Source organism: Mobula hypostoma, chromosome 4, assembly GCF_963921235.1.
Source record: "Mobula hypostoma chromosome 4, sMobHyp1.1, whole genome shotgun sequence".
Classification (NCBI taxonomy): domain Eukaryota; kingdom Metazoa; phylum Chordata; class Chondrichthyes; order Myliobatiformes; family Myliobatidae; genus Mobula; species Mobula hypostoma.
Genome location: NC_086100.1, coordinates 162808518 through 162827607, shown reverse-complemented (window position 1 = coordinate 162827607; position 19090 = coordinate 162808518). Strand labels below are relative to the sequence as shown.

Below are 19090 nucleotides of genomic sequence, written 5' to 3'. Positions count from 1 at the left end.
CATATACACCTTGCAAAATGACCAGTCTACCCTGATGAGCAGGCACAGAGGGATTGTTCACTCAGGTGCAGCAATTTAACCTTTCCGCAAGTAACATTGGCGGATAGCTGTCTTATCAAGCGAATGCTGTCAGACTGAATTGCAGAGAAGAGTCAATAGCTATATCCATTCCTCTTGGTTAAGATTAATTGGAAGTGCTGCTACTGACAAAGAATGTAGATGTGATGAATTTAATTAACTTCATTGCTGATTAGCATTCCCTCTTTTACAAAATAGATGTGTATACTTAATCTGTATATACTTAATATTATATTAGCATCAAGATATTTAGTACAGTTATAAAGACTTTAATTGATATTTGATTTTTTAACAGCACTCATAGTTATGATTCTTGCCAATCTGTAGCTATTGTATGTTGTTAAGACTCGGGTATTTCCCTATTCCAAATTCAAGAACAAAATCCAGAGCAGAAATTTAGGAGTTAATCAGTCAAGTATCATTCAGTTTTGGTCACCCTGCAGTCGGAATGATACTGTTCAGCTGGAAAAATTCCAGGGGAGAGTTATGAGGGTATTACCATGACTTGAGCGACTGAGTTATAGATAGAGGTTGAGCAGGTATGGACATCATTCATTGGAAAATAGGAGAATAATGGGTGATCTTTTAGAGCTATATAAAATCATCAGGGGCACAGGCAGGGTCAATGTACAGTCCTTTTCCCATGGCTGGGGAGGAATCAAGAACTAGAGAGCATAGGTTTTGATTTACAAGGGAGAGATTTAATAGACATCTGAGGGGCAAGGTTTTCACCCAGACTTTGGTCAAGTCACCAGAGGGAGTAGTGGAGGCAGGAACTTAAACAGAATTAATAAAGTATTTGGACAGGTACATGGAAAGGAAAGGGATCGAGGAATATGCGCCAAATGCTGGCAAAAGGGATTGGCTTCGATGGGAATCTTGTTTGGCATGGTCCATTTAGGCTGAAGGGCCCATTCTATGCTGTTTGACAAAGGTGAACACACTAATTTGTGGCATTAGTCCATGTGTAATCTTGCCCATCATGTAAGTATCAAGATCTTTTTTTCGCTTGTGTTGAGATGAAGAACATGAAAATAGGCTGTGAACTTGTATTAATAATGCACAGTGCGCTGGATCATGCTGTCTGTGGACTATTATTCACTCACTATATTGTATGGGTCAGTAAGGTTCTACTATCTGAGTTGTCAGCTGGGAATTGTGAAGGAGAATGCAATATGTTTTGCTTATTACACTACATCTGGTTTTAATTGTGTTCTGCTGGTTAAGCTTCTTTCTAGCTCAATTTATTTTAATTTTTTACAAAACATAAATTTACTGTAATTAGATAGATAGATAGGTAGATACTTTATTGATCCCAAAGGAAATTACAGTGTCACAGTAGCATTACAAGTGCATAGATATACAAGTATTAGAAGTAAGAAAGAATAACAAGTAAGTTACCTCAAAAGAAAACAGAGCTAAACAGAGCTTTGGTAAACAGAGGTTAATAACAGCCTAACAGGAATGGGTCATCACTTCTTCGACTATAGAGCCTAATGGTTGAGGGTAAGAATGACCTCACATAGCGCTTTTTGGAGCAGTGCAGTTGTCTTTCTCTAGGACTGAAAGTGTTCCTCTGTTAAGCCAAGGTGGCATGCAGAGAGTCAGAAACATTGTCCAGAATTGCCAGGACTTTCCAAGGGTCCTTTGTTCTACCATCATCTCCAGTATGTCCAGTTTGACTCCTACAACAGAGCTAACCTTTCTAATCAGTTTATTGAGCCTGTTGGCATCTCCTATGATAATGCCATTTTCCCTGCACACCACCGCATAGAAGAATATTTAAGTCCATTTGAAAAACATTTCCAAAAGGAATATTCAATATACATAAGGTACTTGGGATCGTATTCCATAGTCACCGAACGTAACCATGAAAGTCAAAAGTGTGGCAAAAATGTATGGCACGCTTGCCTTCATTGGTCGGGGCACAGAACATAAGGGAAAGTAGTCATGTTGGAGTCATATAAAAATTTGGTTAGGCCAGACTTGGAGTATTGTGTATAACTGTGGTTGTCCCAGAAGGGCATGGAAGCTTTGGTAAGGTTCCAGCAGAGGTTGACCAGGATGCTGCCTAGATAGGACAGTTTAAGCTATGGTAAAGGAGAGGTTGGACAAATTTGGGTTGTTTTCTCTGGATTGTCAGAAGCTGAGGAGAGACCTGATAGAAGTTTAGAAAATTATCAGAGGCATAGATAGGACAACAGTCAGAATCTTTTCCCGAGGTTAGAAATGTCAAGTACTAGATGTCATGCATTTACTGTAAAGTGAGGGTAAAAGTTTAAAGGAGATGTGAGAAGCACGTTTTTCACACAGAGAATGCTGGGAGCCTGAAACAGGCTGGCAGGAACAATGGTGGAAACAGATGTGACAGAGGTGTTTCAAAGACTTTTAGATAGACAGATGAATATGCAGATAGTAGAGGGATATGGATCATCTACAGGAAGAAAAAGTTTTGTTTAATTTGACATTTGTTTTAGTCACAGACAACATGCTATCCGGTACTGCTTTATGGCCTTCTCCTGTGGTTGAAGGGCAGGGCCTCAAGTTCTGCCACCTGAGGCCTAGTAGTTGTTTCACTCTGCAGGACAGTCATGGCAGTGAGATATGGGAGATGTCTGGACCAGCAAAAATGAGAAATTCAGGATAACCTTGGGCAGAAAGAACATACAGCAAACAATGTGGACATTTGCCTTTAACTGCATTGTATTTTTGTGCAGCTTTATTATGTAGACATGCTGAGCTTGAATTCTAAAACTTGGTTTCATTGAAGTCAATATAATTATACTTCAGAAGCCAAATTTTCAACCTCTGCTACCTTAGAGTAATACTTACAATGAAGGACAAACTGTGTCAAGAAAAAATAACTCTCTTGTTGCATACAGTTGCTATCTCACTAAACTCAGAAATAAGAAAACCATTTTTCAGGACCACTGATTCCAGTTGGAATCACAAAATACCAAATAAATTTGATGAACAGAGCTGCTGTTGATCCTCAGTCTCTTGTGCCAAATCTACAGTTCTTGACAATTTTTGCTCTTTCAGTTTCATTCATGTGACCACTTACATTGCTCCATTGTCAGTACTTGAACCTCAGCTGCACTGGCCTTAAGTATTGGATTTCCTTTCCTCTGAGCTTTCTAACTCTCCTAGGAATGCTCCTTAACACCCATTTCCACTTTTGGTCTCTGACTGTCATGTCACATTTTGTTTGAGCTAGGCACCGTGGAGCATTTTATTATTTTTACTACTGTCAAAAAATTCATGTGAATGTTATACATTTGACTTGAGCGATCATTCATTCATTTTAGAAATACAATTTCAATATATTCCCATTGATCGGAGGTGCACTTCTACCAATTCCAAACATGCTTCCAAGCTTCTCTCTCCACTGCAAATGAGAGAAAGTGAGGACACGTGAGAGGGTGAGAGTGAGAGAAAGAAAATGGAGTGAGTGAGAGAAAAAGAGGAAGAGGTGGAAGTGGTTGCGAGAGAGTGAGAGAGGTAGTGCGCCAATTAGACAGATGGAGAATGAGAGAGAGAAGGACACAATTGTGAGAGGGGAAAAGGGCAACAAATACAGTTAAAGAAGGAAAGAGAGAGGCAGTACAGGTGGTGAAAAAGTATGAAAGTGAGAGATAGATGGAATGGTATAAAATAAGGGAAATTCATAGAGACAGAGATAGAAGTAGGTGTGAGTATTTGTGGTGCAGATGTGCACATAATTATCAATGCTTTTGTGCATGTTTTCATGTTCATATGTATTGCGTTTGCACATCTGAGCATGAGATTGTGTGCACTTGACACTTGCATAGCCACACTCACATTTCCATTTGCATAGATACATACACAAGGGACCTTCAGTGAATGCATGGGACAGTGACAGTGAGAAATAAGCTTACTGACTGATCCACAGTAAAGGAACAGATTTCTTAAAATCAATATGTCAAACCATATAATTTATTCTGATTAATGAGCTGAAATAATCCTACCTCCATGTTCTGCTTGTAGGGGTCCTTGGGATCACACAGTAATGGAGAGATTCTGTGCTTACCACGGAGACAGCTTTGAGTGGCATTTAAAGAAAAGGGAAAGGTCTGCCGAATTATCGTTAACCTCCCAATCGACCGTTTCACCAAATCCTCAACATCAGCATCGCTCATTTCCTGAGAAAAGGCAGAAATAGCTATTTTGAAAGTGCAGATCACACTGGGGCTGAAGCTATCTCTGTCAATGGAACAATCAAATATCTCCTGAATGGCCCTTTGCAAAAGTTCCTGGCTTCAACCCTCTCAGATACTGAGAGACATGCCCCACTAGAGAAAGATCCAAATTGACCCTAGTTCAATAGCTGCTGTGTGTACCAAACCCTAGAACATATCACATCTATCTGCAGTTTAAGATCTTCCATGGGAGGCACGCTTTCTGTCCACCCTTCATTCCAAGAACCTCCTACTGTTACTATAATAAACTGGCACTGTTGAGTTGATTGGTGTAAAGGTCAGTTGCTTGACAAACCCAATCCCAAAGGAAAAACTACATGGTAGCCAAAGCAAACACAATGGAAGAATCTTAGCATATGGTACCATCAGATTCCTTCAGTTCAATAATCCTGGGTAACATCTGTTTGCTGGGTGAAGAACTGCTTTGATAGAACCTCGCGAATGTATTCAGGGAAGCAGAGTTTACATTTCACTTGATTTACACTGAAGGTAGACCCAGAACACTTAATAATGTCACTGATTACAGAACAGAAAATGTTTCGTCACCCAACTATTCAGAATCTCCATCCATCCATTGGCGAAATATAATCAAGTTGCTCAGTATGAAGTAATTACCAAACATAAAATGAGATGTAAGTTAGGATTGTCATTACAAGCATCTAACAGAACTCATTTTCAATTATTCCAACAAAAATAAACATAAGGGAAATAAAATGCACAGAACATAATTCCTGTTTTCTTTCAAAACAATAAGAGAACTGTTATTTTCTCATCCAGCAGAAATGCCTGTATCAGTGTAAAATTAATCCAACTTATAAAATGATGCACAGACATCATTTGCAGCAAGAATCAGATCAATACATGAGTTAGTGCTCTTCCAGCTGTTAGTTGCTCAGTCTTTCCTCCTCAGCATTACCTTCGAGGCTGTCTAGTGTATAATGGCTGCCTCCCCAGTTTAACCTGAAATTGAAAGGTGGCTCTAACGATTTTCATTTTTCCCATAAGTGGTAAATAATAGCATGATTGCGAAGGAGTAGAAGTGGACTGACTGAACCAGGAAAGTGCTGCACTTTAGAAAAATAGATTCCGTTTAGGGAGAAATAGTACTGTGTAACGGTCTATTAGTCCACTTTATCAACCCTGGGAGATTAGGTTTCATTCTTGTCTGAACTGATGGGAATGAGACTGCTGATTCAAGGCATTGGTGTGGTACCAAAAGAAAATGCCCCAATCTTCAAGCATTAATATCCTTCATCATTTGGAAGTAGCAAAATGACCAAATACATGAACTCCAATAACTGGGAGAAAGTGGGGTGAAATGAATCTTACATAATTGAGCAAGAAAGGCAACTGTGAATTAACCTAGTTTAACCACAGCAACCAATGGGAAAAGAGATAATTCAGGGTGTAAATAGAAGCATTAACTTACTATATTCTAGCGGGCATTTCTAATCTGCAATCTGCTGGATGAACTCGGTGAGTAAAACAGCATCATTGAGGGTGGGGGGTGGTTGGAGAGGTGATGGAGAGGAACTATTAATGTTTCTGGCTAAAACAATGTCTCAGAGTGAGAGAGGAGATGGCCAGTCTGAAGAGGAGAGGCGGAGTGGTGACACAGGAGGTGACTGGTGGACACAGAGTGAGAGGGATAATGGGCAGTTAAATGAGGTAGGGAAGAGGATAAAATAGAGTCTAATCTGGCACTTCTAATCATTGTCATTAACAGATGTATGGGGAACTGGGTAATTTACTTGCATGAAGTTTCTGCTTGTCCTTTTTTATGATGCCACTGTCTTAACAACAACATACAGGAAGTACGCTAGAGCTTAGTGTTAGAACGGTAAACACTATAGACATGGGTGTACAATCTGGAGCACTATCTCCAAGGGACTGTCACTAGGTTCAATAGCACTAAAAGAAAAGGATGAATTGGATACATTTCCCAAGGTCATGGTGAGCTGAATACTGTTTTCAATGCTGCAAAAGTTTGTATTATGTTGTTTACGTAATGTTTATGTTTGACAGAGAGTTTGCTGAGGGCCATTGTCAGAATTACTTTTTCACTAGTGGATAAATCTTTATTCAGAATGAAGCGGCCGTTATTGGTGGCATAAATGCAGTTATGGATGGGAACATGATCAAAAATCATTGCGGCACTATCACATGCATGTATTTGGGCTCAAGGGACAAGATGCTTAAATGATCCAGTTCAGGATATTTTGGTTTGAACTCATGCTGTGCGATGCTAAGAACTATTCTGTTTGAATGAAATACTTCCTTGCATTTTGAAATAAGGTATTCACATTTAAACAAGCCATTCATTAATAATGTCCCCTCACACAGCGTGACTTCAACTCAGTTTTATTGTGTGTTGAATGAACCAGTGCTTTATAAAGTGCAGTTCTCACATTAAAGTTTGGCAGTGTTGTACTGGTGAGAATAATCATTAATTTTGTCTTTTCATGCAGTTACTGATACTGTGGGAGAAGCTAAACTTGCCTCGACTTTGTCTCCTGCCAGTACAAGGGGGAAACACTGCCTTGCTGAGAACCATTGATTGAGACACAAGATCTTTCCTCTCAATGATAACATGTTCGATTAGTTTTTAAATCTTTTATTCTCTGCATTTTTCCAGAATCAAGAAAGCAGGACATTAAAACACATTGTCTTGATCCAGTAGGTGTCGAACTCCCTCTTTACTCTTGTGAGAGTCTGCACAGCCACAGAGACTTTGGCCCGAACACAGAAGGTGTGCTGCCTAATGATCATGTCTCAGATAAGAAACATTCATTGTAAGGGATGAACATATTAGGATATTAGTCAGGATACATGGATTTGAGAGATTACTGACGTTTGGCTTGAATTCTCTGAAATGTAGAGTGTTGGGGACAATTTAGCTGGTGTCATTACTGCTTTGAAGGGAGTTGAGGGGGTAGCCACGAGTAATAGCAGGCATAGAGTTATAATACATATTGCCCATAATTTCACTTCAATAAACAGGTGAGAGGCTACATACATAATGCTGAGAGAACCCACTGACAGCCTCCAAGGAGGAAAATGGACTGTAGAAGTTTCAGGTTGCAACCCTTCATCTGGAATGAAAGGGGAAAGGGGGATAGCCAATATAAAGCACTGAGAGGAAAGGGTAGAGCAGGAGCTGGCATGGTGACAGGTATATCCAGGTGAGGAGAGGTGAGAAGCAGATGGAGGAGGAGTTGAGCAAGACAACAGCTGCTGGGAGGTGGAGGAGCCACAGGGCTTCAGATAAGAACATCGGACAGGAAAGGAAGGTGAAGAAAGGAGGAGGGGTCGGCATATGGGAACAGTAAGGGGAGAGGAAGCGTGGGTGAGTGTGGGGGTGGAACCACACCATCAACTTATCAACCAATGACAGTACACTTCCTTTCAAATCCTAAATATCTGACTTCTGCTTACTATGAGGTCAAGGCAAGATATAATCGTCATCTAGTTATCCCATACTCCTGAGCATTAGACTATCTGTGGATGGAGGAAGTAATCATGCAGAGCCTTTACTCAGAAGTTTCATGGGGATTCCACGGCAGGTTGCCATCTGTTGCATAGTTCCTCAACCTGTGTTTAATATAACCTCCAATGCTGTCTCTATACAATTTCCTTGTAACCATGTGGATTTCTTACAAATGCTCCTGTCTCCTCCTTCACCCAAGGTTGCATTAGGAGGTAAGTGGATTCCAATTACACCTTGTGTGGGTGTCTATCAGGAGAATCAGCAGACAGTTGATGGGCTTGTACAAGGGGGAAGCTTGCAGGTAGGTAATGGCTGGTACAAGCGGCCTACAAGTTGATACAGATTTGAAAAGCTAAATGGCCTCCCTCTGTGTTGTAAGGAAAAACAGAAAGACTTGGAAAATTTCAGACTTCCAGGATTGTTGTGCAGTTTCCATGAACCAAATATTAAGTCTCCTGGATAACAGGAGTTGCACCTCATATTCCATCTTGGTGGTCTCCTGACAGCATGAAGATTGATTTCTCTAACTTAGAGTAACCTTTCCCCTCCTCCTTTTTTCCTTATCTCACCAGCCCATTGACCCCTTCTCTTTCCCTCACTACCCTCTCAGTCTGCTCACCATCCACACACTCTTCCTTCCAGTTCTTCTCCTCACCTTCTTCCTTTTGTTACATGTTTCACTAACATCTTCTGCTAACATCTTCTTCAGCCCTTTGTCACTTCCTCCAAACACCTCCCATCTTCGTACATCTTTCTTACTCTCCTCGATCCCTCACCTGTTTATCAGTCCCCTTTCCTGGATCGACCTATCCCCTGCCAGCTCTTGCTGAACGCCTTCCCTCCACCTCTTTATACTGGCTCTCTCCCCCCTTTCTTCTAGTCTTTGGGAAGGGTCTCAACCTGAAATTTTATCTTCCTTCATAGATGCTGCCTCTGGCTTATTTGTGTGTTGCTTAATGACAATTATCATAGAAATTTCAAATTAAAAATTACAAAAATATATTTCCTTTAATTTTTGTTGACTACATTTGTTTAGCTGTGAGATAAAAAAAAATGGAAGCTGGATTGAGGCTGAAATGGAAGTTGGAATAGAGGGGGTAAATGGAACAGAGTTTTTCCAGATAGGGAAGTTGCAGTCGGATGAATTTTCTCAGTCAAGAAACACATTTGATGAAAGTTGGCAGTGTAGAATGTTCTCATTAATATAGTTTGTAAACATCACGAGAAATCAATAAGAGTAACTAAATAGACAACCTCTCTTCCCTCTGTACTTTGCCACAAGATGTCTGCTGGCCAATAAAGTTACTGGGGAAAGGCAATAGCATCTGAAGGAGAAATCAGACAGCTCCCTGTCTGATAAGTGGACGTTCAATAGTGATATACCTTTAAGTTTCAGTCAGTTCATTTTTACTGGTCTTCTAGAAGTAACTAATTTGGTAAGAGTTCTTCATCCCTGTCTGGGATAGTAACAATTTTTTTTTTAAGTAATACACTTTTAGCTAAATGCCTTCTCATGGGGGTGCCAGATTCCTAAACTGCAAAAGATTTGGCCCAAACCAGTCCTAGTAACCCCTGGTAAATACACATAATTACCTGTGTTCAAATGATCTCACTCAACTGTGGAACACCAGTGTGGCACAACTGTTTAGTAGATGCTGAGGGTGGGAGAAAGAGGGATATGGAACATAGACCAAGGAACAATACAGAACGGGATCAACCCTTTCAGCCCACAGAGTATGTGCTGAACAATGCCAAACTGAATAAATCCTCTCTGCCTGCAAATAATGACCATATCCCTCCATTCTCTGCATTGTCATTGGCCAATCTAAAAGCTTCTTAAATATCACTATCACATCTACGTCCACCATTACTCCTGGTACTCCAGGCATCCAGAAACTATTTAAAAAAAACTTGTTCTACACATATCCTTTATACACATATACACAGGTCATGCACTGTTCTCACTGCTGCCATCAGGAAGGTGGTACAGGAGCCTCAGGACTCACACCACCAGGTTCAGGGACAGTTATTGCCCCTCAGCCGTCAGGCTCTTGAACCAGAGGGGATAACTTCACTCACCCCGTCGCTGAACTGTTCCCGTCACTTATGGTCTCATTTTCAGGAGCTCTTCATCTCATGTTCCCAATTTTATTGCTTACTTACTATTATTATTTCTTTTTTTTGTATTTGCACAGTTTGTTGTCTTTTGCACAATGGATGTTTGTTTGCTCCCTTAGGTGCAGTCTTTCATTGATCCTATTATGGTTCTTGAATTTATTGAGTATGCCCGCAAGAAAATGAACCTCAGGGTTGTATATCCTGATATACAGAATGTGTATTTCGATAATAAATTTACTTTGAATTTTATACTTTCTCCCGCTTATCTTAAAGATATGCCCTCTAGTACTTGACATCTCTACCCTAGAAAAAGTATTCTGACTTAATCATGTCCTTACTTCAATCTCTCATAATTTTATAATCTTCCACTCTTTAGCCTCCAATGCACCAGAGAAGACAATCCAAGTTTGGCCAACCTCCAGCTCATGGCCTCTAATCCAGGCAGCATTCAGCTGAACATCTTTTGCACCTTCTCCAAACCCTCCACATCCTTCTTGTAAGATGGTAACCAGAAATGCACACAACATTTCCGTAACTAGAAGCATAATCAAGATTTTTTGGCACATACTTTTAAGTAGAATGTTTACATAAAGCTCAGGATGCAAGCATCTCACAGACTTCTGTTTTCACAGAGATATCGCTGAGCAAACATGCATGTAAAGAAGGGCACCAAAGCTCATCTCACTGATCTCTGGAATAGCACTTAGTGAGATCATAGGCACCTTCACACTGGTGAGACCTGGCCACTCAGTGTGCACAGCAGTCAGCAATGACTGCATCATTATACAATTCAACCAGTCCATATTCAATAGAGCAATTCAGAAGAGTGAAATAATGCACTTAATCGGTGACAGCCCGCCTCCTTAGTTCAGTATAGTCATTATCTCTTCTTTTAAATGAACGTTGACAAATCTTGAATATGTTTGTACTCAAGAGGATGTGATACGCTCTCTTTTCACCTGTCAACACTATCTCCCAAATTAAGTAGCACCAAGAACAGTTAAGTGAGATAATTCACAGGCAACATTTGTATTTACAGAGGAATAAGCCAAGGATGAACTTGCTGAGATTTTGATCTGAAAAAAATATAGGTCACAATTAGCAATCTTTAATCTAACTGCAGACAATGCAATAGTACATTTTATAATTACAGACTGAAATGACTCATGTTTATTTTCTTTAAAGTTCATAACCAATTTTCTTTATAACAGCTGATCAAAAAATGACAGTGTCTCTTTAAAACATATGCAGTGGGTAAACCCAAACAGACAAAAAAAAACAGCAGAACTCGGGCAACAAGAAGTTTTGCCAAGGAACTAAAATATGAATGGGATGGAGCTACACTGCTGTGACACATTCACTGGGCTAACAAAGGGAGACCTGTATCTCAAACAACAAATCTCCAGCATGCACTCTAAGGCTAGAGGGCAGAATAAGAGTGCTCAGCAGGGTAGCACCGCCAATCATCTTGCACAGGGATTGTAAAAGAGAACTGCCTTTCTATTTATATCCATTGGATTTCACGGCAGCATTTCAACTTCGCTTGAGTTAACACGAATTATTAGTGAGAATGGGGACTCGGAGGCTTTTTTACATATTCATGTCTTTCTGGATGAAAAGGTAATTATATTATCTAATGCTACTTGGCAAAACTTTGGTCGAATTTTGCTTTACTTCTGCCCATATTTGAACAGTTACCTCATTTATGAAGATCCAGTGACAGTCAAAAGCCACTAGATTGGAGTCAACGACCTGTAAAGTGGAAAAGGATTATTCTGAGACTCATATAATCAATCAATACAAATGTCATTTGATACAGTCAGTCGGACCTGCAAGGTAACTAGAGCACCTCAGCATTTTTCCGCTCCAACAAATTTCTAATCTTTTTCCCTTCCATTCTTTCCTTCAAAGAATTTATCTCAAAAAATAACCTCTTTTGTTCATTAACTGTAAAAAGACAAGACACTTTTCAGTGGCTTGACATTTTTTAAAGTCTCTTACGCGGGTAATGGGTTTCTATTCTTCAGACACTACAGTGAAGGCACTCTAACACTGTCAAGGGCTGAATGGAAAGCATTTTAGTCCTACAATTTTGAACAACATTGAAATAAAAATAAAACAACATTCCAAACAGGAACATTTCTGACAATTACTTGGGCCATTCTCTGCCTGAATACTTGCAAACAACACTGATAGTGAGAAGATGGATGCTAGTGAATGAGTATTCTATATTTCTTCTGCACTTAAAACTCAATTATCTTGCATAGTTATTTAATCTATATTACTTAAACGTTTGGGGGTTATGGTACAGCTACTGAGTGAGTAGACGGAGTGCTCAACCACTGATCCGGGGTGAAAGCATGATCTCTATTATGGCAGCTGAGGAACTTAATTTCAAATAATTTAAAACAAGACCACAATGCCATAAAATACAGGAGCAGAATAGGATATTCAGCCCATCAATTCTGCTCCACGATTCAGTCCTCAATCCTGTTCTCACATGTATTTCTCGTACCCCTTTTACCTCTCCAATTAACTCTGTCTACACTTCTCGCTGCTTCAGAAAAAGCAGCCAACATAATCAAAGACCCTCCCCCCCACTCACCCCAGACATTTATTCTTCTCTCCCCTCTCACTGGGCAAAAGAAACAAATGCCTGAAAGTACAAACCACCTGGTTAAAGGTCAGTTTCTGTCCTGCTGTTATAAAACTATTGAATGATCCACTTGTACAATGCTATAGGCCCCAGAACTCACCTTTTACTTTGTCATGGCCCTTGCCCCTTACTATCGGCCTGTATTGCTCTGGAATTGCAGCACTACATTCTGCATTATGTTAGTGCTTTTTGTTGTTGTACCACCTCAATGTAGTGATTGTGATGAAATTATTCATATGGATGGCATATATAAAAATGATCTTCACTGTATATCTGTACATGTGACAATAATAAAACAATTTTCCAATGTACCAGTCAAAAACCTATCAATTTCTGCCTTAAGTACACCCAATGACTTGGCCACCACAGCCCACTGTGGCAACAAATTCCAATGGCTCACCAGCTTTTGGCTGAATAAATTCCTCCCCATCTTAATTTTAAAGGGATATCCTCTTATTCTGATGTTGTACCTTGGATCCTTAATGGATATATTGTCTCCGCTCCACACCAGAAGGACCTTCTGCATTCAATACATTCCAATAAGATTCCCCCGCACCTTTCTAAACCCCAATGAGTACAGGCCCAGAGCTATAAAATACTTCTCATACATCCAGCCCTTCATTCATGGGATTATTCTTGTGAACCTTCTCTGAATCTTCTCCAGGGTCAGCATGTTCTTCCATTAGTACGGGGCCCAACATTGTTCACAATGTTACAAATGCAGTCTTAATTCCAAACAAAATTAGAAAGGAATCATTGATGTAAACTAATGCCACTTCAATGAATAACATTTTCTGTCCTTATCCAGTATGGCCCTTATGTGACTTTCTACCCACTAATGGTGTGAGTTATGAACTGCTATTTGAATTCAGGCATAATTCACGAAGGGCAACAAATGCTGGTCTAGCCAATAATTTCTACACCCATGAAGGAATAAATGACAGAATACTGAGCATTAACAACTTCTCTCATTATTGTTTAAAGCAGGAAAATTACTAAGAATTTACAACATCAGAAAAAGGCCAACCACTGGCAAATGGGTCTACTTCAATGGTCTGCATACACTAGTTGGGCAGAAGGGACTGTTTCTATTGTGTATAGCCCTATGACTCCTTATTACTCCAGGACTTGAAAAGAGGCCATTTGGCCCAACTATGGTGTATGACAGTGTTGATCTTTTTTATCCATTCACTTCATCACAACCATCATTTTCCCCACATAACTGCTCTTTTCCTTTCCTTTTACAGGTTTGAATCATCCAGTGTCATGCAAGATCTCTCAAAATTTCATTTACAATGGTACCTGCATCTCCATTTAATATCACTCTAATCCTCATGCAGTGTCCCATCTGATACCCATATCCCTTAATATATTTTAATACCTCACAATGTATACTGAGGTAATTTAAAGTTGTTAAATAAATCTGGAACTGAAGAGATAGTATCAGTAATAAGAACAGAGAATGTAGAACATTACAGCACAGGAACAGGCCCTTTGTCCACAATGTTGTGGTAACTAATTAAACAAGTAATTACGCAAACACGAGGAATTCTGCAGTTGCTGGAAATTCAAGCAACACACATCAAAGTTGCTGGTGAACGCAGCAGGCCAGGCAGCATCTCTAGGAAGAGGTACAGTCGACGTTTCGGGCCGAGACCCTTTGTCAGGACTAAATGAAGGAAGAGCTAGTAAGAGAATTGAAAGTGGGAGGGGGAGGGGGAGATCCAAAATGATAGGAGGAGACAGGAGGGGAAGGGATGGAGCCAAGAGCTGGACAGGTGATTGGCAAAAGGGATATGAGAGGATCATGGGACAGGAGGCCCAGGGAGAAGGAAAAGGGGGAGGGGGGAAAACCCCGAGAATGGGCAAAGGGTATAGTCAGAGGGACAGAGGGAGAAAAAGGAGAGAGCGAGAGCGAGAGAGAGAGAGAGAGAGAGAGAGAGAGAGAGAGAAAGAATATGTGTATATAAATAAATAACGGATGGGGTACGAGGGGGAGATGGGGCATTAGCAGAAGTTAGAGAAGTCAATGTTCATGCCATCAGGTTGGAGGCCACCCAGACAGAATATAAGGTGTTGTTCCTCCAACCTGAGTGTGGCTTCATTTTTACAGTAGAGGAGGCTGTGGATAGACATATCAGAATGGGAATGGGATGTGGAATTAAAATGTGTGGCCACTGGGAGATCCTGCTTTCTCTGGCAGACAGAGCGTAGGTGTTCAGCAAAACGATCTCCCAGTCTGCGTCAGGTCTCGCCAATATATAGAAGGCCACATTGGGAGCACCAGACGCAGTATATCACCCCAGTCGACTCACAGGTGAAGTGTCGCATCACCTGAAAGGACTGTCTGGGGCCCTGAATGGTGGTAAGGGAAGAAGTGTAGGGGCATGTGTTGCACTTGTTCCGCTTACAAGGATTAAGTACCAGGAGGGATTACAACAAGTAATTAAATGCCTATCTAAACTAATCCCTTCTGCCTACACAATGTCCATATCTCTCTATTCTCTACACATCACTTGCCTACCTTAAAGCTTTTTAAACACCTTTTTCATATTTGCTTTCACTATCACCACTGGCAGTGCATTCCAAGCATCCACCAACCTTTGTGTAAAACAATTGGCTTGTCTTTGAACTTAACCCTTCTCACCTTAAATGCATGTCCTCAACCATTGCATTACAGTGTTCAACTCTGGGGAAAAAGATGGTAATGCATTTTGAGAAAAACTATTTGGTTCAGTGATAGAAGGAATCCTGATGTGCTTGCCATGTTGGAACTAAATTTGACTTAGTCTCTTCAGTTCAGGAATAATTAGGGATGGACAGTAAATGCCGGCATTGTCAGCATTGTCTATATAGTGTCAGTAACCAAAAAAAACTTTATGTCTAATATTGTTCTGTTTTCCTTGGGGCAATATTTTCAAAGATTCGTAAGCCTCTGAAAGCTTCATAGGCAAGCCAATAGAGGAAATAGTTGAGACGAGACAGAATTAATAATAAAATCTCGCAGAAGCTTGGAAATGAACTTGGGTAGGTAATGCTTAGCAGAATAAAGGTTAAATGCAGGCAAGATGGTCAAGCTAGAATGGACATCTTGGTGAGCATATATGAGTTGCACTGAAGGGCAGCTCATGCAGTATTACTCTGTGGCTCCAAATAAAATAGTTTCTCCACTGCTCCATCTGAGTGGTCAAACTGTTATCCTGACACCGTGCCTCCATTTCTAGACTCTCCAGCTTTGCAAACATTAAGCCAATTGACATGCAAGACATCATACTACATATTGCATGTGAAGGCTCCAACACTCTGTCACTCAGTGACTCCATTGTCTCAAATCAATAAGCTTTCAGGTGCATTAGCTTTGGATTTTGAGGAAACACGCCAGTTTCTGCCATACAGTCTTTGTGGCTCAGTTCTCCTGTGCCATGAGCAGGAAGCATTATTACTTTCTTATCTACTGGTCAATATAAGACTACATTTTGATCTTAACTGATTTATTTGATTTTCTGCAATAGTGAATTCTGATTCTATGTTTAAAAATTGCATTTCTAGCAAATCAATTAATCATCACCTTTTTTAAAGTCAATTGGAATTTTGTCTGAGATTTAGAAATATGAAGTATTTGGCCCAGTACATCACGGGTAAACTACAGAGCACACCTACATGAAATGCCGTTGCAGGAAAGCAGCATTCATCATCAGAAATCCTCATCACCCAAGACATGCTCTCTTCTCACTGCTGCCATCGGGTAGAAGATACAGGAGCCTCAGGACTCGCACAACCAGGTTCAAGAACACATACTACCCCCTCGACCATCAGGCTCTTGGACAACAGAGTATAACTATACTCACTTACCCATCCATCGAGATATTCCTACAACCAATTATCTCACATTAAGGACTATTTATCTTGGTATTTCATATTCTCATTATTTATTGCTATTTATTTATATCTGCATTTGCAGAGTTTGTTGTCTACTGCACCTGGGTTTATCTTTCATTGATTCTGTTATAGTTACTAGTCTATAGATTTACTGAGTATGGCCACAGGCAAAAGAATCTGAGGGTTGTATGTGGTGACACATATGCACTCAGAAAATAAAATTTACTTTGAACTTTAAAGTGTTGTTCTGTTTTTAATTCAGCCAGAGATTGGCTGATTAACATGAACAGAGAAGAGTGAAGGCCCATTGAGCATGCCTTGACCTTAGCATCAGTTTCCCAGACTAACTTCTGATTCCCTTACCATCCACGTGTGCCTTGAACATATTTATGACTGAGTCTGATCAGCCTTTGAGTAAAGGATGCAAAAGATTCACATCTGTGTGAAGAAATTTCTTATCATGTTCTCAGTGGCTGCTCCTCACTTTTGGGATTTTTACCTGTGGTTCCAAATTCCATACCCAGGGGAAATATCTTCCTTGCATCTCTCCTGTCAACCTGCATAAGTATTCAATGAGACCAATTTGTGTTCTTCTAAACTCAAGAGTATAGGGGCCAAGTCCACTTAATCTCCCCTCTGCTAATACTCTGCAATAGCCTTCCTCCTCTAGTACACACAGTTGTGAGTGGAAATCCCTTGTTCCTTTATCCCAAATGTCCTCATTAAAACCATAAGATATAGGAGAAGAATTAGGCCATTTGGGTCATCAAACCTGCTCTGCCATTTCATCATGGTTGATCTGTTTTGCCTCTCAGCGCCGATCTCCTGCTTTCTCCTTGTATCCGTTCATACACTGACTAATCAAGAATCTATCAACCTCTGCCTTAAGATGTACCCAATGACTTGGCCTCCACAGCTGCCTGTAACAACAAATTCCACAGATTCACCACTCTCTGGCCAAAGAAATTCCTTCTTATTTCCATTCTAAAAGGAACTCCCCTATTTTGAGGTTGTGTTCTCTGGCCTTGGACTTCCCCTACCACAGGAAACTTCCTCTCCACAGCCACTCTCCTGATAGTTTTCAATGAGGTCACCACTCATTCTTCTCAATTCCAGTGAGTAGCGTCCCAGAGCCATCAAATGCTCCTCATATGACAAGTCTTTCAATCCCGGAATAATTCCCGTGAACTTCCTTTGAACTCTCTTCAATGTCAGCACATACTTTTTTAGATAACAGGACCAAAATTGCTCACAATACTCCAAGCAAAGCCTCACGAGTGCTTCATAAAGCCTCAAAATAACATCCTTGTTTTTAAATTCAAAATGAATATTAACATCGCATTTGCCTTCCACAACACCGACTCAACCTGTAAATTAAACTTTAGGGAATACTGCACGAGGACTCCCAAGTCCCTTTGCAGTTCAGATTTTTAAATCTTCTCTCCAGTTAGAAAATATCCTAAGCTTTAATTTCTTCTACCAAAGTGCATGATAATACACTTCCTGACACTGTATTACATCTGCCACTTTTTTGTCTATTCTCCTAATCTGTCTCAGTCCTTCTGTAGATTCTCTACTTCCTCAATACTACCTGCCCCTCCACCTATCTTTGTATTGTCTGCAAAATTAGCCCAAAGCTATCAATTCTTTAATACAAGCTACTGATATATAATGGGAAAAAAAAGTCCCAACACAGACCACTAGGCACTGGCAGCTCCCTTCATTCCCACTCTTTGTCTCTTGCCAATCAGCTAATGTTTTATCCATGTTAGTATCTATTCTGTAGTACTATAGGGTCTTAACTTGTTAAGCAGCCTTGTGTGTGGCACCTTGTCAAAGGCCTTCTGAAAATCCAAGTACACAACATCCACCGATTTTCCTTTGTCTATCCAACTTGTTATTTCTTCAAAGGGTTCCAATCGAGTTGCCTGGCAAGATTTTCCCTTGGGAAAATCACGCTGACTATGACCCTATTTTGTCATGTGCCTCCAAGTACCCCAATACCTCATCCTTAACAATTGACTCCAACGTCTTTCTAACCACTGAGGTCAATGTAACTGGCCTATACTTTCTACTGCCTCTTTTTCTTCTTGAAGACTGGAGTGACATTTGCAAATTTCCAGACGTCTGGAACCATGCCTTAATAAACTGATTCTTGAAAGATGATTACTAATGCCTCCATAATCTGTTTAGCCACCTCTTTCAGAATCCTGGGGTGTATATCATTTGGATCAGGTGCTTTATCTACATTTAGACCTTTCAGCTTCCTAAGAACCTTCTCCCTAGTAATGGCAACTTCACATACTTCTGCCCTGACACTCTCAAAACTTTGGCATATTGCCACTGTCTTCCAAAGTGAAAACTGATGCAAAATACTTCTTCAGTTCATCCACCATTTCCTTGTCCCCCATTACTACCTCTCCAGCATCCTTTTCCAGTAGTCCAGTATATACTCTTGTCTTTCTTTTATACTTTATGTGTCTGAAGAAATTTTTGGTATCCTCCTTAATAATATTGGCTAGCTTACCTTCCTATTCCATATTTATCTTCTCAATGACCTTTTAGTTGCCTTCTGTTGGTTTTTAAAAACTTTCCATTCCTTTAACTTCCCACTAATTTTGCTCTATTATATGCTGTCTTTTTTGGTTTTTA

General features: G+C 40.2%; 1 protein-coding gene across 2 annotated transcripts in view; it reads right to left on the bottom strand.

Moving 5' to 3' along the window:
* grid2 (glutamate receptor, ionotropic, delta 2) overlaps positions 1–19090 on the bottom strand; it is a 1226075-nt gene that overhangs the window by 307721 nt on the left and 899264 nt on the right. For both annotated transcript variants that reach the window (XM_063046850.1, XM_063046851.1), the window contains exons 5-6: positions 11602–11655; positions 4068–4241 (exon numbers count right to left, since the gene is read on the bottom strand). In XM_063046850.1, the coding sequence (XP_062902920.1) occupies positions 4068–4241; positions 11602–11655 (228 nt within the window). The remainder of the gene's footprint in view (positions 1–4067; positions 4242–11601; positions 11656–19090) is intronic.